At 37.9% G+C, this 26,708-nt stretch overlaps 1 protein-coding gene across 1 annotated transcript in view; it reads left to right on the forward strand.

The window, feature by feature from the left end:
- The window catches only part of TMA16 (translation machinery associated 16 homolog), a 48,219-nt gene that overhangs the window by 10,241 nt on the left and 11,270 nt on the right, over window positions 1-26,708 (forward strand). The window contains exons 2-5 of the mRNA XM_037830957.1: window positions 3,778-3,890; window positions 15,363-15,400; window positions 16,529-16,613; window positions 17,739-17,887. Coding sequence (XP_037686885.1) covers window positions 3,778-3,890; window positions 15,363-15,400; window positions 16,529-16,613; window positions 17,739-17,887 — 385 coding nt within the window. The remainder of the gene's footprint in view (window positions 1-3,777; window positions 3,891-15,362; window positions 15,401-16,528; window positions 16,614-17,738; window positions 17,888-26,708) is intronic.

Genomic DNA, 26,708 nt, shown 5'->3' on the forward strand with positions numbered 1-26,708 from the left:
ATTTTTGTAGTGCCAGATACTTTTCAAACTACCAGGCATCATTAGTCAAAACAATCTGTTAATTATGCCTATGAAAAGAAATGCTATTTTTTTTTGCTACGTTTTTGAAAGTTAGATTTAGTGCTTTTAAAAACACAAATCTTAATCTTCCATAGAAAATACACTTTATACCCCACCCTCTCTACCCCCTGCCTGCCCAGTATTGTTACATGTTTACATTCTGTACTGTTTCTATGAACTGTTGGTGCTCTACAAAGTAGACTTGGAGAACCACTGACTGATGGAGATTAATTTCTTTTTTAGTTAAGAGATACTGAACTTGCACAGACTGCTTAGTAGATTAATACCTTATTCATAGGATTTTACTTCAGTTTTCCCCTGTTGAAGCATTTTGTTTTTATTTTATTTTAATATATTGAAAAGTATGAAAGGTATTTTGAAATTTAATAAATTTTATTGTACATATTTGTCTCATGGTATATTCATATCTTCCCTTGAGGTAACCTTTTCATGAATAAATTATAAGGAATCATAAGTCATAGTTGAGTCAGAATATAAGTTCAATTTGTTTGTATTTTCTTTGTACTGTCTTAATGAGATATTTTCATAGCCAAAGGGTATCAAACTATTCCTTTTTTTAAAGAAAACTTTTAAAGAAAATTTTTCATAGATTTGGACATACTGCTGAAACATCACAGCTATGCAACTTCAGTTGTTAAGTTTTAGCAGCTTCAGAGAGCATCCTTTTTCTTTTCTTTAAAAAGCATTTCAGTTCTTTGTTTCATTTCTTTAAAAAGCATTTCAGTTCTTATTGTATATAGAATCACGATATCTTTGCAAAGAACACATCTTTGCCATTTTTTTTTTTTCTCTTGCATTAGTAGTTATCTATTTCTGTGTAATAAATTATCCCAAAACTTAGTGGCTTAAAACAACAACATTTATTTTCTCACAGTATCTGTGGGTCAGGCATCAGATGTGGCCTTCCTTAGTTTCTGCCTTAGGGTTTCTCACAAGTTTGCAAGCCAGGTATCAATTGGGGTTGCGGTCAGCCTGGGGGATTGGTAGTGGGATCTGCTTCCAAGCTTACTTGCATGGTGACATGGTTCTTGGTAGGGTTAAATTCCTTGTGGGCTGTTGAACTGAGGGCCTCCGTTCTTTGCTAGTTGAAAGCCTCCCTCAGTTATTTGCCACATGGGCCTCTCCATAGGGCAGCTTACAACAATGGCAGCTGATTTCCATTGAAGGGAGCCAAGTACGAGAGGAAGAGAAGGTCAGCAAAATAGAAGCCAGACACCTTTCATAACCTAATTGCAGAGGTGGCATCACATTTGCCAAATGCTGTTCTTTAAAAGCAAGTCATAGGTCTAGCCCACATTAAGAAGGAGGGGATTACACAAGGGTATGACTATCAGGAGGCTGGTTTCATTGGGGCCGTCTGTCTCAGTTTGCCAAGTATGAAACAATGGGTTTACTTAAACAACAGGAATTTATTGACTCACAGTTTTGAGGCTAGAAGTCCAAAATCAAGATATTGGCAAGGTTGCTTTCTCCACAAAGACAGTAGCATTCTGGTATGGGATGCCAGCAATCTTTTGAGGTACCTTGGCTTCTATCTCTGCCTTCCATCACATAGCATTATCCTCTCCTTTCATCTGCTCTTCTGGTTGTCACTGACTTCTAGCTTGTAGCTTCTTCTCTATGGCTTTGTCTAACTTCTGGCTTCTGTTTTCTTCTCTTTATAAGTCCTCCAATAATATGGATTAAGCTTCTTCAAGAGGTCTTAATTACAATCGGTTCAAAACCAGAGGAATGCATATTAAGATTAAGAACATGTGTGTGTTGGGGTACATAATTCAATCTATCACACCATCTTAACTTTTTAAAACTTTTTATTGTGGTAACATATACAACTTAGTATTTCCCATTTTTACCACTTTCAAGTATACAACTCATTGGTATTAATTATATTCACAATGTGTGCTACCACAGGATCTTGATTCAAGTTTTTACTTAATTCATGTTTGCTAAGTAGACTTTATGCTCAAAAAAATCCTTATCATACTTTCCCTTCTGCCCCCAAATGCACACACACACACATTCACACAAAAAGATGCATGAAAGAATACACATGCTGTATTTTACAGTGGTTTCACTCTATTCCCCCTACATCTGTAACCAATTTTCAGTATGTCTGAGGTTTCAGATATCTGTAGTCAGGTTTTTCAGGAAATGAGAAGAGCACTTAGTGAATGCTTGTTGAAGGAATGAATACATGGGTAAATGAGGAATTGACAGTCATTTTAATTAATTCTGCCTGGAGAATTTTACAATGGATGTAACTTTGAAATGTATCATATCAAAGCACTGGTAAGGAAAAGCATTTTGCATGCAGGGGTAACAGCAAATCCTGGTCAAGAAGTTATGAAACAGCAGAATGTGTTCTGGGAATGGTGAGAAGTTCCATGAGGGTGGGGTGAAGGGTCTTTGTGGAGAAGCATGACAAATAATGCTGGAGAAGTAGGCTGGGGATAGATTGTTTTCCATTCTGAGGTCCTAACTGTGAGCCAGCACAAGTCTTTAAGCATGGGGGAAGGACTTTACTAGATTTGTGTAGTAAAAGAACTAGCAGAGAGAACCTAAAGACCATTCTAATCATGAAAGATCATGATTGCCTTTTGGAGTATCAGGTATGTTAGAGAATGCCAGCTGACCCTAATATATCCCATCTTTTTCTTCTATAGTAATGGATTTTTTTCAGAGAATAAAAATTATATTTCCTATTCTCCCTTACATAACCCTGTGGCTAAATTTTGGTCAGTGGGCTATGAGCGGAAGTAATGTATACAACTTTCCAGATCATGCTCTTAAAGGAAAGGGGTGTATCTTCCAATATCTCCTGCTTCTCACTGGCTGGAGTGTAGACCTGGTATTAAGCTATCTTGGATTATGTGGATAAAGGTTATAGTCTAAGGATAGTAGACAACAAGATGCAATGAGCCTGGGTCCTTAAAGGCTTTGTGGAGCAGAACCTCCAGCTCCAATGTTCTACATGAGAGAGAACTAAACTTTCTCTTGTTTAAGTCACTGTTATTTTGGGTTTTTGTTACAGGAACCAAACCTAATACCTAAATAATATAGATAAGATTTAGGAAATAATTTTGTAGGAATAAAAAGTGGGTGAGATTCCTAGTTCAGAGGACTGAGTGAATTGTGACCTAGTTAACTGGCATAAGGCTTGAGAGGGAGAAAATTTGTTCTCTTTTGGATTTGCTAATTTTGAGAAGGCTTCTATTTATCTCCTGTATTCCAAATTTGCACAGGCTCAGAGACTGACTTTAATTTTGTGTGATTGACTGCCTACTTTGCTCCATGTGTAACCTCTACAATCAGACTCCCACTTGTTCCTTCCATCCCTTAATTTTCTTAACTGTAACACAGATTTCCAGTCCTGAGTCTTCTCTGTCTGCATTCTCTGTCCCAGCTTTGAAAATGGACCAGTTCAAAACTGAGGTCATTTACTCCTTCCGTGCCTTTCTTTGTTGTTTGATATCGTTGGAGAATAGTTCTGAGTCTATATTTTCTGCTATGATCATAGAAATGAAGCCTGTTAGAATAATTTAACAGGTCTGGCTTGTCAGTCCTGATTGCTAATGCAGTCTTTTGGGCTCAGGGTATTTCTGTTTTATTACTGTTTTAAAATTTTATTTCTAAAAATTGTAATAGGAATCACTTTTGCATCTGACTATGTTTATCATGTATTTTTCTACACTTTAGCCTAAAGCATCAAAAGGAAAAAGTACAGGACAGGAAAAAAAAATCATCCATCCGTATAGTAGAAAAGCAGCTCAAATTATGAGAGAGGCCCACAAACAAGAAAAAAAGGAAAAGTAAGTATATTTTCATCATTTTCATTATGCATTAATGAAAATCATTTATATACTTATCCTTCAGACATGTATCCTTTATCAATATAGTATTCTCTTCCTTTGTCCTTGATGAATATTTTTGAGTATTTTCTAAGCATTGAGGATAAAACAGTGAAAAAAGACTCTGCTTTTGTAAAGCTTATATAAAACAGATAAATAAATAACAGGTTTTGATGAGTACAAAGGGATGGAGAGTGAGAGAGAGGTGTGCTATATTATAAAGGATGATCATGGATGGCCTCTCTGAGGAAGTTACATTTGAGCATTGAGCTGAAAGAAGTGAGGGAGAGTGAGCTGTGCAGATATGTATTGGTGAAAGTGCATATTAAGACATACAGGAGGAGATATCAGATGGGCATTTGGTTATGTTGAGTCTAGCATTAGGGATATAGACACACATTTGGGAGCTATCAACATCTAGATGGGATTTCAAGCATGAGAGTGTGACCATTACACTTGTGTTGGTGTGCTTCATGGTATCTCACATGTCTCTGAGGCTCTGTTCAGTTTCTGTCACTGTTTTTTTCTTTTTGTTGCTTTCACTGGATAATTTCAGTTGACCTGTTATCAAGTTTGCCAATTCTTCTGCCAGTTAAAATCTGCTGTTCAACTTCTCTAGTGAATTTTTCATTTCTGTTTTCTTACTTTTCAACTCCAGGATTCCTATTTAGTTCAATTTTGTAATTCCTGTTTCTTTATTGATACTCTGTATTCAGTGAAACATCATTTTCATACTCAGCTTTAACTCTTTAGATGTGGTTTTCCTTAGTTCTTTTGAACATATTTACAATAGCTGATTTAAAGTTTTTGTTCAGTAAATCCAATGTAGAGTCTTCCTCAGGAATAGTTGTTATCATATGCTTTTTGCCCCCAAGTATGGGTGATACTTTCTGATTCCTTTGCATGTCATGTAATTTTTTGTTGAAAATCAGACATTCTAAATAATACAATGTGGCAACTCTTAATCAGACCCCATTCTCCCCAGGGCTTGTTTTTGTTGCTGTTTGCTTAGTGACTTTCCTAGGCTAATTTTGTAAAGTCTGTATTCTTTATGATGTGAGGCCATTGAAGTTTCTGCTCCATGGGTAGTTAGCGAATGATTGGATACAGATTTCCTTAAATGCCTTTAATGAATAAGTCTCCCAACCTCTGCTGAGGGACTCTGTATGTTTTGGGCATGCCTTCACTTCTCTGGGTCAGATCAAATAAATACGAGATCTGAGAATGGAGCTTTTCAGCCAGCTGTGTTCCCAGACTAGTCAAATAGTGACAGTTCTCTAAGGATGAGACTTTCAGGAGCTCAAAACCTGTTCTTCTCTAGTGGCTGTTAGGATGATGGTTTTTAACGGCTCCCATGAGTTGCAAGTTTTCAAGCCTACCACAAAGAGAGGGGAATAGAATTGAGGCAAATTAAAACCCCACAGAGTTTACTGTTCTTACCTAGTTTCAGCTGTTTTTCTTGAGGACATGCTGTTTGGATTGTTGCAAGCCTTTGATTAGTTTTCAAAATTCTGGAAAAGTTCATTGTGACAATTTTTGTTAGCATTGTTATTGCTTTTATGGAGAAGCAGGGATTTTGGAGGTCCTTATTCTGCCATTCCAGAAGTGTACCTGCATTCCTGAAGTGAAGAATCATGGGAAAATTTTCTTCTTAGGAAAGTGAAGATATATAACATCCCTTCTTTTCCCCTCTCCCTGTCCCTTGGTTTCCCTTCTCTGTTCAGCAGCCCAGATTGTGCAATTTGCTGATTCTCCCTTCCATCTTTGGCCTATGTGAATTCTCAGGAGCTGTGTAGAAACATGTAAGATTTCTTAAAATGAAATTTAAGTTCTGTGACTGCATAGTCAGATTCCTTTCTACCCCTTCCCTCCTTCCTTCCCTCCCTTTCTGCCTTTCTTTTTGCAAAAGATTTATGATAATGATAGCAGTATTGCTTTAAAATAGTTTTTCAAACTTCAGGCATTTGTGTATCACTTTTATGATTTTTTGGCATGTCTTTTTAACATAATATACCACTTTAGTGATTTTGCTATTTCTGCTATCACTTATACCAGTATGTCACAAACTTTAGTGTACATCAGGTATACCTGTAAGATTTCTTAAAACAGCTAGTTGTGTCTTACCCCTAGAATTCTCCATTTAGTGGGTCTGGGGCGAGGCCCAAGGTTTTGCATTTCTTGTAAGTTTCCAGGTAGTGCTGATGTGTTGCTCTTGATACAAGTATCAAACTTTGAGAACCACTGACCTATACTATTATTTATTGATTATTGTTCTTTTAAAATTTTTTACCCCTTAAATATCTTTTTTTAAAAGGAGACATTTTATCTCTGTTAAAACCAGGTAAGTACTGTTGCCTACCCTGAAGGCTTTGAGCTTGAGGCATGCTTGTTTTATCCTTGGTGAAAAGATTTGGCAAGGTTTGGAAGATTTATAAAATAAACTAATACTAAACTGGGTTTTCTCCATAGTGTAATCAGAAAGTATCAAAAGAAAATTGAAAAAAGAGGAACTCATGTTCATTTGTGTTCCAGTTTGTTAATGCTGCCATTTTGCAAAATACCAGAAATGGATTGGCTTTTATAAAGGGGTTTATTTGGTTATAAAGTTACAGTCTCAAGGCCATTAAGTGTCCAAGGTAAGGAATCAACAATAGGGAACCTTCACTGGAGAAAGGCCATTGGTATCCGGAAAATCTCTGTTAGCTGGGAAGGCACATGGCTGGCGTCTCCTTGCTACCAGGTTGCGTTTCAAGATGGCATTCTCCAAAATGTCACCATCAGCTTTCAATGGCTGTCTTCAAAATGTCTCTCTAAGTTGCAGCGCTAAGTTCCTTCTCTTTGTCAGCTCTTTTATATGGCTCCAGTGATTTAACTAAGACCCACCCTGAATGGGTGGGATAACATCTCCATGGAAATTATCCAATCAAAGGTCTTACCCATAGTTGATTGAGTCACATCTCCATGGAAACACTCAATCCAAATGTGCTGACCTGATTGACACTAATACCTCTGCCCCCACAAAAGTGCATCAAAGAGCATGGCATTTTGGGGGACATAATATATCCAAACTGGCACAATTGATTAAATATTATTTAATTCTGTGTCCGTAAACTACATAAAAATCATCTTACATACTACCAGTGGTATACATGCAATAGATTAGGATATACTGCTTTAGAATATATCTAAATATTTGGTTCACTGTAAGTATTTGTTAACATGAGCCTTGAACTTTTATATGTTGTCAAGTATATTCCAAATTTTATGCATTGTTTTACAGAATCAGCTTTATAGAAGAATTATGGGAGGATAAAACAGAACAACATGCTAGTTTCATATATTATTTATGCAAAGAAAGTTCTGCTGATCAAGGCTCTATTTTAAAATTATAAGGTTGAAAGTTATCACTTAATTTTTTTTTGCTTGGGTAGTGTTCTAAAGAGGTGGAGCTTTCTCCTTTTTGTCATTTATTGTAAAGAAGTCACCATTCCAAAAAGCACAGGAAAAGATGCTCAGCATCATTAATCATTAAGGAAATGCAAATCAAGATCACAATGAGATACCATTTCACACCTACTATAATGGCTACTATTAAAAAAACAAAAAATAACAAGTGTTGGAGAGGATGTGGAGAAATAGGAACACTAGTTCATTGTTGGTGGAAGTGAATAATGGTGCAGCCTCTGTGGAAAACTGGCATTTCCTCAGAAAGTTAAGTATAGAATTACCTTATGACCTGGCAATCCCACTTCTAGGAATATACCCCCAAAATTTGAAAGCAGGGCTGTGAACAAATATTTGCACAGTGATGTTTATGGCTACTGACAAAAGATGGAAGCAACCCAAGTGTCCATCAGCAGATGAATGGATTAATAAAATGTGGCATATACATACAATGGAATATTATGCAGCCGTAAAAAGGAATGACGTTCTGATACGTTTGACAACATGGATGAAGCTTGAAGACATCATATGGAGTGAAATAAGCCAGACATCATCAATGTATGATCTCATTGATATGAAATAATTAAAATAAACAAATTCATAGAGTCAGAACCTAGAATACAGGTTACCAGGGGCTGGGTGTGTGTATGGGGTGTGGAGAGTTAATTCTTAATTGATGCAGAGTTTCTTTTTGGGGTGATGGAAAAGTTTTGGTAATAGATGGTGGTGATGGTAACACAACATTGTGAATGCAATTAACAGCACTGAATTAAATATCTGAATGTGATTAAAGGGAAATTTTAGGTGGTATATATGTTGCTAGAACAAAAATAAAAAAAATTAAAAAAAAAAAAGGAAGGAAACACAACAACCCATAGGACTGTAGAACACAAACAGTGACCCCTAATGTAAACTATGGACTATAACTAATAGTATATTATAATAATATTCTGTCATCAGTTGTAACAAAGGTACTACAGTAGTGCAAAATGTTAAAAATGGGGGCGGGTATATGAGAACTCTATTTTGTGCATGATCTTTCTATAAATCTACAACTTCTCTAATAAAAATAAATAAATTTAAAAAAATTAAAAAAAGATGTCACTATCACAAGTCATGGATCCAAAACCAAATGAATATACAGTTTTAGTAGTGTCTACATATTTTATGGCTATGAAACATAGGCTTAGGCCTGTCATACATGTCAGTGCTTTGTGTAAGTGGCATCATTGTCCATGAATTGTATTTACATTTAAGTGGGAGCATGGTCACAAATAGCATCTTGAAATGCTCTTGATCTCCCTGCAGTAAAGCAATGCTTGCAGCAAGACCGAAATCCTCAGTCTCATGTTCCAAAGGTGATTGGTAACAAGATACTCAGGTAATTGGGACAACTATAGGCCAGATGATAGAAAAGATATCAATAGGACTTATTACCTTGAAAAACCTGTGACTTCTTAGAAATTGCTGCGCAAGAAATTACACAAAAACTAAGTAGCTTAAAACAACAAACATTTATTATCTAACAGTTTCTGTGGGTCAGGAATCTTGGTGCCACTTAGCTGGGTGCTTCTAGCTTAGGGTCTCTTACAACGCTGCTTGAAAGGGGGAGGGTCTGCTTTTAAATGCACTCACATAGCTGTTGGCACACTTCAGGTCATGACTGGTTGTTGGCTGAAAACATCAATTCCATGCTACACGACTTCTCTTTAGAACTACCCAAAATGTGATAGCTTGCTTTCGTCAGAGTGAGGGCTCTGAGACAGTGAGAGAGAGTGAGAGAGGGTGGGTAAGATGAAAGACAGTCTTTTTGTAACCTCATTTTGGAATGATATCCCTTACTATTTTCCCTATTTAATTTGTTAGAAGCAAGTCACTAGGTCCAGCCATGCTCAAGGAGGACAAAGACATGAATATCAAGAGGCCGATATCATTGGGGACCATCTTTTGGTAGTATCTGCCTACCAAAGATATGTTATCTGCAGTCCTCAGAAATAGGGTGATTTTTCTACAAAGTAAAGGTTGCTAGGCAGCCTGGAGTATCCAGTCTCCAAACTTTTCTACAGAACCCAATATTCTTTGTATCACTTCTTAGGATTCTTTTTTGGAGGGAAGAACTGGGGAAAAGGCCAGAGAAAATGTGTGTTAGGGAAATGTGCCTCTGATATATGGTAGAGGATACAAAACCTGACCTGCTGGGTTAATCAGGTTGACTCTTAGTGATGGACTCTGTTCATTTTATTTAAAGATGCTGCAAGAGTGAATAGCTATACTAAAGAATGAGTTCAAATGTGTTCTTGATCATCAGCATTTGAAAAACTCTGATTTAGGACTATGAAATATGATTTCTGTTCATATTAAAAGAAACTAGTACAGTATAAGGTTAGCACATTCCGAGTGATGCACAATTTACAGGGAGAAAATGGGTATTGTATATGACAAAATTTGCAATTGATTTTATGTTTTTTCTCACCATGGCAACATTTTGTTGCTATGCATTGTCATCTCTTGTCCTGGGTATGTAGCAAAGAGTCGAGATGCCAAAATGAAAATGACTCATTATGGAAAATTAACAGAGAAACTAAACGTAATGGGTAAGTATCTAGGAAGCACTACCTTTGAGAATTAATCTAGTTGCTATGACCTCACTTAGAAGTTATTCTCTTTAAAAATCACGTTTACCTATTATCTGTCTTAAGAATTTTCCATTTTTACATTTACAGTTTAAAATGATTATCAAATGTATCTACTTTTCTTCATCCCAGCTGATACTATTCTCAGTCAGGCTCCCGTTGAAGCTACTCAGAATTATTGTAACTGACTCCTAACTATATTCTTCCCTCCAGGTTTATTTACAGGAATGGGTACCTCTTAAAACCATTTTCCACCTTGTTACGACATGTTCTTTGTTTTTTTAAAAATCAACTTGGAGTTATTATTAACAAACAAAAAAATTGATCCATTTTAAATATACAGTTTTGAGTTTTGATGATTATATGTGTTGGTGTAACCATCATGATCAGTAAATAGAACATTTCTATCTCTCTGAAGGTTTCCTTGTGCATCTTCCCTCCCCTAGTCTCAGGCAGCAACTGATTTGCTCCTTATTTTGGTAGATAAGATTTATCTTTCCTAATGTTTCATATGATGGAATCATTCAGCATATACTCCTTTGGGCCAACTTCTTCCACTTACAATGCTTTTGAAATTTTTCTATGCTATTTCATGTATTCTTTGGCCCTCTTTTATTGCTGAGAAGTTTTCCATTGTATGGATGTACAATCTGTTTATCTATTCATCTGCTGATGGTTATTTGGATTATTTCCAGTTTGGGCTGTTATCAGAGATTTGCAAATGAAGGGGCCAGCCACTTGGTTTTATTAAAAAAAAAAAGTTTTATAAAACTTTTCATTTGCCAAAGAGATAGTACCATTTTGTATTTCCGTCACCAGTATATGAGAGTTACAGTGTTCTACATCTTCTCCAGCATATGCTATTGTCAATTTTTTAAAATTTTAGCCACTAAGAGTAGGTGTAGTAGTATCTCAGTGAGGTTTTAATTTGCATTTCCTGATGACTAATGATATTAAGCACTTTTTTATAGAAGCCATGCGCGTTCCCTTTTATAAAAAGCACTCTCTTTTAGTTAAAACATTTTCCTTTTCCCATTCCCATCATTCCCATGTGTCCCATCCCATTTTTGTCCTTAACAACTTCTCTGCCTATTCAGGTCTCAGCTTAATGAATACATCCTCTGGAAAACTTTCCTAGATCCTAAAAAGTCCTGTAGGCACTTTTTTTTAATATGCTTCTATGGCTCTGTATGTTCTTACTGTTCTTATGCTCTTAGTGCCTTCTCGATTGTATGCTTTGTTAGGGCAAAGACAGTGGATCTTTTGTTTACTGCTTTATCTCTAGGAACTAGCATAAAATCTGGCAGAGATAAGGTATCCAGAGGTTTCTTCTGAATGAATTAATATTTAGAATATCATTAAAAGGAAGCATCTCTTACCTATTCTGTTTCCTGAGAATAAATGAGTTTTTTTTCTTTGTTATAATTCTTTTCAAAGTCATAGAAAGTAATCAATCTGTTTTGTTCTTGGTGAAGTTTAAAAGATGACAGTGGCAGACGGAACCCGGGGGTTCCTTGGCATCGGAGAGTGGGGACGGAGCCGAGGCTGGGCCGCACCTCTTGGGGTTTAGAGGAGGAGGGACAGGGAGGCAACTCCCCTGAATGGAACTCTGGATGGGGGGGTGCACTTAAGACAGATAGAGGGAGAAACTAAGATGGCAGCTAGGTGAGACAGGGCAAAAAAACACCTCTGTGAAAAACGCTAGATAAAAACCAGAAAGTGACCCAGAATACTGGTTTCAGCAATGCGCCAGCTGGACGAGGCCTCCTAGTACCACAGGGGCCTTATACTTGGTGAAACCAGGAGTCTGCATTCTGAAACGAGTGAGAAAGCTGGCTGGAAGACCCGCAGCCGCGCGGCATTGTGGGGAAGCCAGGTCTTAGCGTTTGGAGACTGACTGGCTCTTTAAAAAAAGGGGTGGGGGTGGAACCCAGGAGTGGCTGCAGTTGCGGTAGTGGGAACCATGCAGTAAAACACAGCAAGAGGGGGCTGGGCCGGCCTCTTGTGGCTGGCCTGGAAGATAGCCCTCTGCAGATACCCTTGGGGCTGGGGGAACGGAGGGGAGAGCCGGAAGCAGAAAGAAACCCTGCGGCTAGCAGCTGGCTCCCTGGAGGGCTGGATAAACTCCTGCCCAGGGCCGTGCCCACAGCCCAGAGCCCCGCCAGTTGTCCTGGAGCTGGGAAGGAGGAACTGTGCGAGGAGAGGGGGGTTGAGATGCCCCATTCAGCCATCTTTGCATCAGGCTGAGAGCGCCCCTGCATGGCCCGGCGGCCTGGGGCTTCCCTTGAGAGACAGCACGCACTGGTGACGTAGCATGGCATTCCCTTGGCAGAGGTCCTGGAGAATCACGGCTGGGAGGGGGGACCCGCTCGGAGAACCCAGGGACACTATGCCAAGTCCGGTGGTTTGTGGGACAGCGAGAGGGAGGGTCTGGGGCTGAAATGAAATGAAGGCTTAGACTCTTGCAGCAGCCTTGAATCTCCCAGAACCTGGGGCATTTGAACATTAAAGCTGCCCTTCCTCCCTGGCCACCCATACACACGCCCCTCATTCAGGGCGGATGGCTCCAGCAACACACCCAAACTGAGTTCTCCAACTGAACCCCACAAGAATCATTTCCCCACACACCGTGGGAACAAGGTTCAGAACTGACTTGAGGGGTATAGGTGACTCACAGATGCCATCTGCTGGTTAGTTAGAGAAAGTGTACCCCACCAAACTGTGTTTCTGAGAAATTAGAGTGGTGTCTTTTTTTACAACTTGAAAGAACCCTATCAAGCAAAGCAAATGCCAAAAGGCCAAAAACAACAGAAAATCTTAATGCATATGATAAAACCAGACGATATGGAGAATCCAACTCCAAACAAATCAAGATATCAGAACACAGTACCTGGCACAATTAATCAAAGAACTACAATCGAGGAATGAAAACATGGCAAAGGATTTAAAGGACATCAAGAAGACCATGGCCCAGGATATAAGTGACATAAAGAAGACCCTAAAAGAGCATAAAGAAGACATTGCAAAAGTAAATAAAAAAAATAGAAGATCTTATGGAAATAAAAGAAACTGTTGGCCAAATTAAAAAGACTCTGGATATTCACAATACAAGATTAGAGGAAGTTGAACAAAGTCTCAGTGACCTAGAAGTCCACAAAACAGAAAATGAAAGAACAAAAGAAAGAATGGAGAAAAAAATAGAAAAAATCAAAATGGATCTCAGGGATATGATAGATAAAATAAAACGTCCAAACTTAAGACTCATTGGTGTCCCAGAAGAGGAAGAGAAGATTAAAAGTCTAGAAAGAGTATTCAAAGAAATTGTTGGGGAAAACTTCCCCAACCTTCTACAAAATATAAATACACAGAGCATAAATGCCCAGCGAACTCCAAATAGAATAAATCCAAATAAACCCACTCCAAGACATATTCTGATCAGACTGTCAAATACAGAAGAGAAGGAGCAAGTTCTGAAAGCAGCAAGAGAAAAGCAATTCACCGCATACAAAGGAAACAACATAAGACTAAAGTTGTGACTACTCAGCGGCCACCATGGAGGCGAGAAGGCAGTGGCACAACATATTTAAAATTCTGAGAGAGAAAAATTTCCAACCAAGAATACTTTATCCAGCAAAACTCTCCTTCAAATTTGAGGGAGAGCTTAAATTTTTCATAGACAGACAAATACTGAGAGAGTTTTCTAATAAAAGACATGCCCTATTTCAGGTACTAAAGGAAGCCCTACCAACAGAGAAACAAAGAAAGGAGAAAGAGATATAGAGAATTTTAACAGACATATATAGTACCTTACATCCCAAATCACCAGGACACTCATTTTTCTCTAGTGATCCCGGATCTTTCTCCAGAAGGGACCATAAGCTGGGACATAAAACAAGCCTCAATAAGTTAAAAAAAAAAAAAAAAAAAAATTGACTATACTCAAAGCACATTCTCCACCCACAATGGAATACAAATAGAAGTCAATAATTTTTGAACTGTAACTCCACTATTTACTTCCTACATGATATAAAATGCACAAACTCTAATGACAAATCAGTGATTTTGAACTCAACGTAAAATATGTAATGTTAGACAACTATATAAAGGTGGGGGAATGGAGAACTATAGGAACATAGTTTATGTGTCCTGTTGAAGTGAAGGTGGTATCAAAGAAAAACAAGATTGTTATAGATTTAAGAGGTTAATTTTAAGCCCCACGTAAACACAAAGAAATTATCAGATAATATAACCATAGAGATAAAAAGTAGAGTATGGGTTAAGAGAAATGGGAGAAGGGGCAATGGGGAGTTAAGAAATGAGTGTAGGGTTGCTGTTTGAGGTGAAGGGAAATTCCTAGTAATAGATGATGGGAAAGAGCATTACAATATTCTAAATGTGATTAATCCCACTAATGGAAGGCTAGGGAGGGGGTGGAACGGGAAGATTTAGGCTGTATGTATGTTTCCACAATTGAAAAAAAAAAAAGGCATTCTAAATAGATGACAATTGAATGCCAAGGATGAACCTGGATGGAATTGGAGGATGGAGGACAGGAGGCTCAAAGGGACACAGTTGAGACATAAGGAAAAGGAAATATGGAATGTAAGCTTTGTATCATTGTTGAATCTCTTGTACTTCTTAACTGTGCTTAATGGGATTGCATAAAAGAATGTTCTTATTCATGGGAAGTGTATATGTGAATTATAGTGTTTGTTCAGGGATGTGTGCAGCTAGTTCTCATAATGTTCAGAAGACAGAGCAATAGATGATGGATGATAGATAGGGAGGGAGGGAGGGAAAGAAATAGCGATGTGACAGCACGTTAAAGTTGGTGGATTGGGCTATCGGGGGAGGGGGGTCAGGGTATGATGGAATTCTGTGTATGGGGTTAGTATTGTTTTTGCAACTGTTCCTGTAACTTTGAATTTATTTCAAAATAAAAAAGAAAAAGATGACAGTAATGCATTTTGGTCTTGGTGACAGCATTCAGTCTTCTAAAAAGCTCTTTTGTGCATAGGTTTATGCATATTTTGTCACTAGAAAAAACACCTGAATATTCATTATAACCCAATTGAATTTCATTTGTGCTTTCAAAATTGTTTTTTTTTTTTTTCCTATAGGCTTCATTTAGTCATTAAAGAGCTTAAAAAAGAGTTTACAACAACATTTTGTTTCGGAGATTTAAAAGAGAAGCATGGTATTCAATGTTTTCATGTTAACAGCATTAATTTCCTATATGTAAAAGAATAATCTTTGAAATAAAGCTCTTTGGGTAATTTTTCTTTTTGTTGTTTTTGGCTGATTTTTAAAAATTGCTTTGGAAATTTTCTAACACTTGTATACTTTTTCTTCCAAGATTAAAGAATGAAAAGGCCTTGCGTCTCAACATTATCGGTAAGTAGATTTACTTATTTGAAAGTCAAGCTAGAGGAGAGTGAATCTAAGTGAATTTTCTTTACCAGACTTGATTAAAACAAAACAACAAAATCAATCATTAAACTTTTAGAATAAACTGTGTTAATAATTTCTAGCTCAGTTTTCCAGAAACTGTTTAGTTTATATCTTCATATATATATATGAAGCTTAACTTCTAGCTCTAGGATGTCTAAGCATTATGGAAACAACAATTCATGTTTAATGATGTGGGTACAGACATCCTCAGACTGGGTCTCCATGTCATGATCCTCTTCATTTGGTTTTTAAATTTACTCTTAGTAAATTTTTATTGACAGGGCTGAGATTTTGAAATAGTGACTATTAGGCTTTATTACTAAAATTAAAAGTATTTGAACCCCTATCTCTAATTCTTTGTCAGGTATTGAATTGTATTTCTATATGGAATATCAGGATGCTGGGTAGGGCCATTTCTTGATCTCAATATTGAAAAATGTAACTGGAAGTGACCCTAATGATCAGGTTTACTCATAAGAATGGGGTCTCTAAGCTCTTTGGTAATATATCCCAGTTACTCCTTGTACAATATCTATCAGCTCTTCTATGCTTAATGTGTCTACCAACTTCATGACCCTGGGCAGGCTATTTGACGTTTCTCATCTATAAAATGGGGATGGTAATAGTACCGAACTGCAAAGAATTGTAAAACTCTTAACCTAATATCTGTTGCTTATTAAATGTTCAGCAAATATCATTTTTATCATTAACAATCAAGTTTTTATTTTATTATTTTAGACAAGTCCTATCTTTTGCTTTTTAATACTTTGCACTCAATGTTCTGTTTAAGTATTTTTTATTTAATTATTTATTTTTGCTTCCATATTGGATAAGAAATATATATACAGGAGAGCATCCCTCCCACCACAGCCTATTCCCTAAATTAAGATGTGACAATTTAATTTCTGACAGACTGGTTTCATTAGCTTTGAGTCTACATAGGGCATTATAGTTGACATTGAAATAAAGTCTGTTACTGTTTTAAACACAATAGTGTTGAGAATTATAATGAATGCTTCCTTGCTTAAAAGATGACTCATGGTTTTAAACTGTCTTGGTATTTGTTTATAGGTGAAAAACTACAGTGGTTTCACAGTCATCTTGATCCTAAAAAAGTAAAATATTCAAAGAAAGACGCTTGTGAATTAATTGAAAGGTAAATACTGGATGTATTATAAGCAAAGGATCAGAAAAGGGAATTCTCTAACCCAATTTTTTAAGAGAGTCCTGTTTTGGATTTATAGATGAGCAAATGGGCTTTGTTATCAGATAAACTTTGTATTCATATCCTGGCTCAACCACTTTAGTGGATCTCAGAGTGGTTGGTAGCCCAGTTTTATGGGATCAGGAAAGGTTTTCTGGAGGAAGTATCATTTAAATTGACACCTGAAGGGTAGGAGTCAGCAGAGGGAAAAATCACTACAAGGCCAAGAGGTAAGAACAAAGATGACAAATTTAGTGATCTGCTAGACATTTACTCTAACCAAAGAACAAGTTTAAGCAGGAAAATGTCTCAAGTACAATAAGGAGCAAACAGTTCATGAAAGACCCCAGTTGCCAGGCTACAAGTTTGGACTTTATCCTGAAGGAAATGGGAACCATGGGGGGCTTTTACAGCAAGCACCTGAAATGATCATATTTGAAGTTTAGAAACGTCACAGGAGTGAGACTGAGGAAAATGCACTGAGGGAGCCATGACTTTGGACAGGAGACTGTTGAGAATCTGATAACAAACCAGGCAAGAGATAAGAGATAATGGTGGCCTCTGCTTGCTTAGTAGCAGTGTGGTGAAGAGAAATGGACAGATTCCAGAGATATTAAGAAGGTGAAAGTCTCAAACTTTAGTGATAATTTGGATGTGGAAGAAAAGGGAAAGAGAGTCAAGGACAACACCTCCGTTTCTGTCTTAGGTGACTGGATACATGGTCATACGATTTCCTGACACAGAGAGTTCAAGATAGAGCAGATTTGGTGGGTGATGAGTGGGAGCAGGGGTTTTAACAAGTTCAGTTTTGATGTGTTAAGGGTGAACACTAAGGACAGAGACATCCAGTAGGTAATTGAGGTAAGAATCTGGAGTTTAACAGATTTGTTAGCAGGGTGTGATTTGGTCCCTGAAATTAAGGAAATGGTTGAGTTATCTAGGGAAGAGGTGAAGAGGTCTGAGAACTTGGGAGAGCTCAGACAGACATAAAATTTAAAGGGTAGCAAAGACATGTTTTTAATGAGGTAATACAGGCCAAATGTACAGACTTCATAACTAAATTAATTTACTTTTCAGGTATTTAAATCGATTCAGTGATGAACTGGAGCAGATTGAGTTACATAACAGCATCAAAGACAGGCAGGGAAGGAAGCACCATTCCCGGGAGACCGTCATCAAACAGACGATGGCACGTGAGCGGCAGCAGTATGAAGGATATGGTTTTGGTGTGTTCGCTGTGATTTTCTTTTTTTTCTTTCTAAAACACATAGCACTTTCTGATTCAGATTTGTAATTCACTTCAAGGGATCAGTTTCATTTATTCTGTTTATTTAGTTTGATATTTTTCCTTTGATTTCCTTTCTTTTGTGAGTATTCGGAATGATTTTTTAATTCATTCTTCTTTTACCTACATTCTGCAGTTGTGTGACATTGACATCTTATCTTTGTACTGGGATAGTGATTTTCCCTCTCCCTTGTGGCCCATACCTAATTTGCTTTGTTATAGGGTTATTATTTTGCCCATTTCCAATTACATGTAAGATTTTTTAGACTGAATGCTATATCCTTCTCATCTTTGTAATTCTTGTAGTACCTAGCTATACTTGTAGTCATTTTGAGAAACCAGAGAAATGGAATTTTCATTTATCTTAGATTGTCACCCAACTGCCAGCTGTTTCTTAATATAGTAGCATGTCTTACACATAATTTCTTTTTTTATTTTTTTTTATTTTTTTTTTTATTTTTATTTTTTTTTTTTTTCTTTTATTTATTTTTTTATTATTATTTTTTTTAATCATCATTTTATTGAGATATATTCACATACCACGCAGTCATACAAAACAAATTGTACTTTCGATTGTTTACAGTACCATTACATAGTTGTACATTCATCACCTAAATCAATCCCTGACACCTTCATTAGCACACACACAAAAATAACAAGAATAATAATTAGAGTGAAAAAGAGCAATTGAAGTAAAAAAGAACACTAGGTACCTTTGTCTGTTTGTTTGCTTCCCCTACTTTTCTACACATCCATCCATAAACTAGACAAAGTGGAGTTTGGTCATTATGGCATTCCCAATCCCACTGTCACCCCTCATAAGCTACATTTTTATACAACTGTCTTCGAGATTCATGGGTTCTGGGTTGTAGTTTAATAGTTTCAGGTATCCACCACCAGCTACCCCAATTCTTTAGAACCTAAAAAAGGTTGTCTAAAGTGTGCGTAAGAGTGCCCACCAGAGTGATCTCTCGGCTCGTTTTGGAATCTCTCTGCCACTGAAACTTATTTCATTTCCTTTCACATCCCCCTTTTGGTCAAGAAGATGTTCTCCATCCCACGATGCCGGGTCTACATTCCTCCCCGGGAGTCATATTCCACGTTGCCAGGGAGATTCACTTCCCTGGGTGTCTGATCCCACGTAGGGGGGAGGGCAGTGATTTCACCTTTCAAGTTGGCTTAGCCAGAGAGAGAGGGCCACATCTGAGCAACAAAGAGGCATTCAGGAGGAGACTCTTAGGCACAAATACAGGGAGGCCTAGCCTCTCCTTTGCAGCAACCGTCTTCCCAAGGGTAAAACTTATGGTAGAGGGCTCAACCCATCAAACCACCAGTCCCCTATGTCTGTGGTCATGTTAGCAACCATGGAGGTGGGGTAGGCGAATACCCCTGCATTCTCCACAGGCTCCTCAAGGGGGCACTACATCTTTTTTTTTTTTTTCCTTGTTTGTCTTTTTTCTTTTTTCTTTTTTTTTTTTTTTTAACTTTCCCTTCTTTTTTCAAATCAACTGTATGAAAAAAAAAGTTAAAAAGAAAACAAACATACAATAAAAGAACATTTCAAAGAGACCATAGCAAGGGAGTAAGAAAAAGACAACTAACCTAAGATAACTGCTTAACTTCCAACATGTTCCTACTTTACCCCAAGAAAGTTACATAATATAGCAACATTTCAGTGAACTTGTTCCTACTACATCCATCAGAAATTAACAGACCATAGTCATTTCTGGGCATCCCCAGAACGTTAAATAGCTTATCTGTTCTTCTTGGATTATTGTTCCCCCTTCCTTAATTGCTCTCTACTGCTAGTTCCCCTACATTCTACATTATAAACCATTTGTTTTACATTTTTCAAAGTTCACATTAGTGGTAGCATATAATATTTCTCTTTTTGTGCCTGGCTTATTTCGCTCAGCATTATGTCTTCAAGGTTCATCCATGTTGTCATATGTTTCACCAGATCGTTCCTTCTTACTGCCGCGTAGTATTCCATCGTGTGTATATACCACATTTTATTTATCCACTCATCTGTTGAAGGACATTTGGGTTGTTTCCATCTCTTGGCAATTGTGAATAATGCTGCTATGAACATTGGCGTGCAGATATCTGTTCGTGTCACTGCTTTCCGATCTTCCGGGTATATACCGAGGAGTGCAATCGCTGGATCGAATGGTAGCTCTATATCTAGTTTTCTAAGGAACTGCCAGACTGACTTCCAGAGTGGCTGAACCATTATACAGTCCCACCAACAATCAATAAGAGTTCCAATTTCTCCACATCCCCTCCAGCATTTGTAGTTTCCTGTTTGTTTAATGGCAGCCATTCTAACCGGTGTTAGATGGTATCTCATTGTGGTCTTAATTTGCATCTCTCTAATAGCTAGTGAAGCTGAACATTTTTTCATGTGTTTCTTGGCCATTTGTATTTCCTCTTCAGAGAACTGTCTTTTCATATCTTTTGCCCATTTTATAATTGGGCTGTCTGTACTATTGTCATTGAGTTGTAGGATTTCTTTGTATATGCAAGATATCAGTCTTTTGTCAGATACATGGTTTCCAAAAATTTTTTCCCATTGAGTTGGCTGCCTCTTTACCTTTTTGAGAAATTCCTTTGAGGTGCAGAAACTTCTAAGCTTGAGGAGTTCCCATTTATCTATTTTCTCTTTTGTTGCTTGTGCTTTGGGTGTAAAGTCTAGGAAGTGGCCTCCTAATACAAGGTCTTGAAGATGTTTTCCTACATTATCTTCTAGGAGTTTTATGGTACTTTCTTTTATATTGAGATCTTTGGTCCATTTTGAGTTAATTTTTGTGTAGGGGGTGAGGTAGGGGTCCTCTTTCATTCTTTTGGATATGGATATCCAACTCTCCCAGCCCCATTTGTTGAAAAGACCATTATAACTCAGTTCAGTGACTTTGGGGGCCTTATCAAAGATCAGTCGGCCATAGATCTGAGGGTCTATCTCTGAATTCTCAATTCGATTCCATTGATCTATATGTCTATCTTTGTGCCAGTACCATGCTGTTTTGGCAACTGTGGCTTTATAATAAGCTTCAAAGTCAGGGAGTGTAAGTCCTCCCACTTCGTTTTTCTTTTTTAGAGTGTCTTTAGCAATTCGAGGCATCTTCCCTTTCCAAATAAATTTGATAACTAGCTTTTCCAAGTCTGCAAAGTAGGTTGTTGGAATTTTGATTGGGATTGCATTGAATCTGTAGATGAGTTTGGGTAGAATTGACATCTTAATGACATTTAGCCTTCCTATCCATGAACATGGAATATTTTTCCATCTTTTATGGTCCCCTTCTATTTCTTTTAGTAGAGTTATGTAGTTTTCTTTGTATAGGTCTTTTACATCTTTGGTTAAGTTTATTCCTAGGTACTTGATTTTTTTAGTTGCTATTGAAAATGGTATCTTTTTCTTGAGTGTCTCTTCAGTTTGTTCATTTCTAGCATATAGAAACATTACTGACTTATGTGCATTAATCTTGTATCCCGCTACTTTGCTAAATTTGTTTATTAGCTCTAGTAGGTGTATCGTTGATTTCTCAGGGTTTTCTAGATATAAGATCATATCATCTGCAAACAATGACAGTTTTACTTCTTCTTTTCCAATTTGGATGCCTTTTATTTCTTTGTCTTGCCGGATTGCCCTGGCTAGCACTTCCAGCACAATGTTGAATAACAGTGGTGACAGCGGGCATCCTTGTCTTGTTCCTGATCTTAGAGGGAAGGCTTTCAGTCTCTCACCATTGAGTACTATGCTGGCTGTGGGTTTTTCATATATGCTCTTTATCATGTTGAGGAAGTTTCCTTCAATTCCTACCTTTTGAAGTGTTTTTATCAAAAAGGGATGTTGGATTTTGTCAAATGCTTTTTCAGCATCTATTGAGATGATCAATTGATTTTTCCCTTTCGAGTTTTTAATGTGTTGTAATACATTGATTGTTTTTCTTATGTTGAACCATCCTTGCATGCCTGGAATGAACCCCACTTGGTCATGGTGTATGATTTTTTTAATGTGTCTTTGGATTCGATTTGCAAGTATTTTGTTGAGGATTTTTGCATCTATATTCATTAGGGAGATTGGCCGGTAGTTTTCCTTTTTTGTAGCATCTTTGCCTGGTTTTGGTATTAGATTGATGTTAGCTTCATAAAATGAGTTAGGTAGTGTTCCATTTTTTTCAATGTTTTGAAAGAGTTTGAGTAAGATTGGTGTCAGTTCTTTCTGGAAAGTTTGGTAGAATTCCCCTGTAAAGCCATCTGGCCCTGGGCATTTATTTGTGGGAAGATTTTTGATGACTGATTGGATCTCTTTGCTTGTGATGGGTTGGTTGAGGTCTTCTATTTCTTCTCTGGTCAGTCTAGGTTGTTCATATGTTTCCAGGAAATTGTCCATTTCTTCTACATTATCCAGTTTTTCGCCATACAGTTGTTCATAATATCCTCTTATAATTTTTTTAATTTCTTCAGGATCTGCAGTTATGTCACCTTTTTCATTCATTATTTTGTTTATATGGGTCTTCTCTCTTTTTGATTTTGTCAGTCTAGCTAGGGGCTTGTCAATCTTGTTGATCTTCTCAAAGAACCAACTTTTGGTGATATTTATCCTTTCTATTGTTTTTTTGTTCTCTATGTCATTTATTTCTGCTTTAATCCTTGTTGTTTCTTTTCTTCTACTTGGTTTAGGATTGGTTTGCTGTTCATTTTCTAGTTTCTTCAGTTGATCCATTAGTTCTTTGATTTTGGCTCTTTCTTCCTTTTTAATATATGCGTTTAGTGCTATAAATTTCCCCCTCAGCACTGCTTTTGCTGCATCCCATAGGTTTTGGTATGTTGTGTTCTCATTTTCATTCGTCTCTATATATTTAGCAATTTCTCTTGCTATTTCTTCTTTAACCCACTGATTGTTTAGGAGTGTGTTGTTTAACCTCCAGGTATTTGTGAATTTTCTAAGTCTCTGATGGTTATTGACTTCTAATTGTATTCCATTGTGGTCAGAGAATGTGCTTTGAATAATTTCAATCTTTTTAAATTTATTGAGGCTTGTTTTATGTCCCAGCATATGATCTATTCTGGAGAAAGTTCCATGAGCACTAGAAAAGTATGTGTATCCTGGTGATTTGGGATGTAATGTCCTGTAGATGTCTGTTAAATCTAATTCATTTATCAGATTGTTTAGGTTTTCAATTTCCTTATTGGTCTTCTGTCTGGTTGATCTATCTATAGGAGAGAGTGATGTGTTGAAGTCTCCCACAATTATTGTGGAAACATCAATTGCTTCCTTTAGTTTTGCCAATGTTTCTCTCATGTATTTTGTGGCACCTTGATTGGGTGCATAGACATTTACGATTGTTATTTCTTCTTGCTGAATTGCCCCTTTTATTAGTATGTAGTGGCCTTCTTTGTCTCTCAAAACATCCCTGCATTTGAAGTCTATTTTATCTGAGATTAATATTGCTACACCTGCTTTCTTTTGGCTGTAGCTTGCATGAAATATTTTTTTCCATCCTTTCACTTTCAGTTTCTTTGTGTCCCTGTGTCTAAGATGAGTCTCTTGTATGCAACATATTGATGGTTCATTTTTTTTGATCCATTCTGTGAATCTATATCTTTTAATTGGGGAGTTTAATCCATTTACATTCAACGTTAAAACCGTGAAGGCATTTCTTGAATCGGCCATCTTATCCTTTGGTTTATGTTTGCCATATTTTTCCCTCTCTCTATTAATATCCTTTATTGTACCCATACAGAATCTCTTTAGTACTGAACCTTTCTCCAAGTCTCTCTGTCCTGTCTTTGTTTCTCTGTCTGTAGGGCTCCCTTTAGTATCTCCAGTAGGGCAGGTCTCTTGTTAGCAAATTCTCTCAGCATTTGTTTGTCTGTGAAAAATTTAAGCTCTCCCTCAAATTTGAAGGAGAGCTTTGCTGGATAAAGTATTCTTGGCTGGAAATTCCTCTCACTCAGAATTTTAAATATATCGTGCCACTGCCTTCTCGCCTCCATGGTGGCTGCTGAGTAGTCACTACTTAGTCTTATGCTGTTTCCTTTGTATGTGGTGAATTGCTTTTCTCTTGCTGCTTTCAGAACTTGCTCCTTCTCTTCTATGTTTGACAGTGTGATCAGTATATGTCTCGGAGTGGGTTTTTTTGGATTTATTCTATTTGGAGTTCGCTGAGCATTTATGATTTGTGTATTTATGTTGTTTAGAAGATTTGGGAAGTTTTCCCCAACAATTTCTTTGAATACTCTTCCTAGACCTTTACCCTTTTCTTCCCCTTCTGGGACACCAATGAGTCTTATATTTGGACGTTTCATATTATCTATCATATCCCTGAGGTCCATTTCGAGTTTTTCAATTTTTTTCCCCATTCTTTCTTTTATGCTTTCATTTTCCATTCTGTCATCTTCTAGGTCACTGATTTGTTGTTCAACTTCCTCTAGTCTTGTACTATGAGTGTCCAGAATCTTTTTAATTTGGTCAACAGTTTCTTTAATTTCCATAAGATCATCCATTTTTTTATTTAGTCTTGCAATGTCTTCTTTATGCTCTTCTAGGGTCTTCTTGATTTCCTTCATATCCCGTACTATGGTCTCATTGTTCATCTTTAGTTCTTTGAGTAGCTGCTCTAGGTGTGTCTCTTCTGGTCTTTTGATTTGGGTGCTTGGGCTTGGGTTATCCATATCGTCTGGTTTTTTCATATGCTTTATAATTTTCTGTTGTTTTTGGCCTCGTGGCATTTGCTGAACTTGATAGGGTTCTTTTAGGGTTTGTAGACCAGTTGAAGTCCTTATCTCTAATTTATCAGATCTAGAGCTTCGTGGAGTACACTTTCTCTAACTAACCAGCAGGTGGCGTCCACGAGCCACCTTTTCTCCACAAGCCAGATCTCCCCTGCTTAGCCTTTTTGGTGAGTGGGGGAGTGAGTCTTGTGGGGCCCAATTGGTGTACCAAGCTTGCGTGTGTAGTTGGTGTTGCCTGCCCTGTATGTGGGGCGTGTTTCTGGGCAGTCGGGGAGGGGGGTGGCCCTAACAATCAAATCTCCCTGATGATCCTAGAGTTTTAAAGCTACTGCAATAGTCTAATCCTTCAGTTCAGTCCTGCCACAGTTTGTCTCTGCCACTGACCCACAAGTCTTTGGTATTGGCGTATGGCTCCTGAGACTTGCAAGTGGGCCCCTCTTCCAGGCTGTGCACCCCGGGTCCTCTGTTGAGGGATGACTGTGCTATGTCACAGGTGAGTGCCGTCCCCCCAGGGCAGTTCTGGGCTGCTGGGCTGTGTTGGGAGGCTCCCAGTCTGCTCAAATGATGGCTGAATGGGGCTCTGTTAATTCACACTGCTCCCCCTTCCCAGCTCTGGGACATTCAGCTGAGGTTGCAGGGAAGGCTAATGTCCACGCCCAGTTTTGTGGTGTGTGCCTGTTATTTGAAGCACTTCCGTCACACTGGGTTGTCTGGGGCAGCTCTGGGCTATGGGGCTGGCGATGGGCAGGAGTGTTTCCTGTCCACCAGGATGGTGGCTGTGAGCGGACACCCCCCTTTTCTTGGGAAGTTGTGTTGTTTAGTGAATTTTCTCAGCCACTGGATTATTGCCTTTTGTCTCAGAGCTCTCTTAGTTCTGCTCTTGACTTGACGTGCCCAAATTTCAATTCTTTGAAGCTTTCTGTATTGAGGTTCTTAGAGTAATTGTTTTAGAAAAAGCAAAAAGGATTTAAAAACAAAAAAAAAAAAAAAAACAAAAAAAAAACGGCCCTCCTCAGAGATCTAATGGGTTATTGAAATGCTAATAGACAAAGCAACCAGGGCCATTAAGGAAAGGTGCACAGGGCAGAGAGATCAGCCTTGCTTTGGGATTTGCCTATGCGCCTCAAGGCCTGATCTCCGCCCTTCCCCTTTCTGTGTTCACCAGAACTCCAAAAATCCTCTGCTTTTATTTTGGAGTTTTTCGTGTTGTTTTTTTTTCTATGCCTGTCTCCTCTCTGCTGGGCTGGCTGCTCTCAGAGTCTCTGGTGTCTGGTCTCAGTTGGAGTTTGAATCAGTAGAATGAGTTTCCGATAAGAGCAGCCACTGCAATTCTCCCTTCTCCTTCCTGGAGCTGACAGCCCCTCCTCCCCCGGGACTGAGCCTGGCAGGGAGGGGCGCGGGTCCCCTGGCCGCAAAAACTTACAGATTTCGCTGATCTCAGCAGTTCCACGTTTTCATGAGTGTTGTATGAAGTATGCCCAAAGACAGATTGCTCTGTGGTGTCCAGTCCACGCAGTTCCTGGCTTTTTACCTACTTTCCTGGAGGAGTAACTAAAACATACAGCTCACCAGTCTGCCATCTTGCCCCACCTCACCACACATAATTTCTAAAGACAAGTATGTTATTAGTTTGGTAACACTGCAGAGAAGCACTTAGTAGGAGGAAGTATTCTAGACTTAGAGAAACCACAACTGGTAGTGACCCAAAGGCTACATGTGGCCTGCAAATGGTAAAATTTTAAAATCTTTTGTCAATATGAAAAAAAAAATCTGTTTATTTCACATGAAAAATGTAGGTTTCTGGCTTTTCTTTAAAAATCAGATTATCTGGGAGACATAATCTGTAGAGTGGAATAGCAGCTGTCCCTGTTAGATCTTAGTGCATATTTACAGGTTTACCATGGTCTTGACCGTTTCTGCATTCACATTCCGTATCTGGTCCCTGTGTTATAATAGCAAAAATAAGTTTCCAAATTGTGATATCAACAGCACTGAATTTTAGAACCCTACATTTTCCAAAAGGA

Source organism: Choloepus didactylus, chromosome 3, assembly GCF_015220235.1.
Source record: "Choloepus didactylus isolate mChoDid1 chromosome 3, mChoDid1.pri, whole genome shotgun sequence".
Lineage (NCBI taxonomy): Eukaryota > Metazoa > Chordata > Mammalia > Pilosa > Megalonychidae > Choloepus > Choloepus didactylus.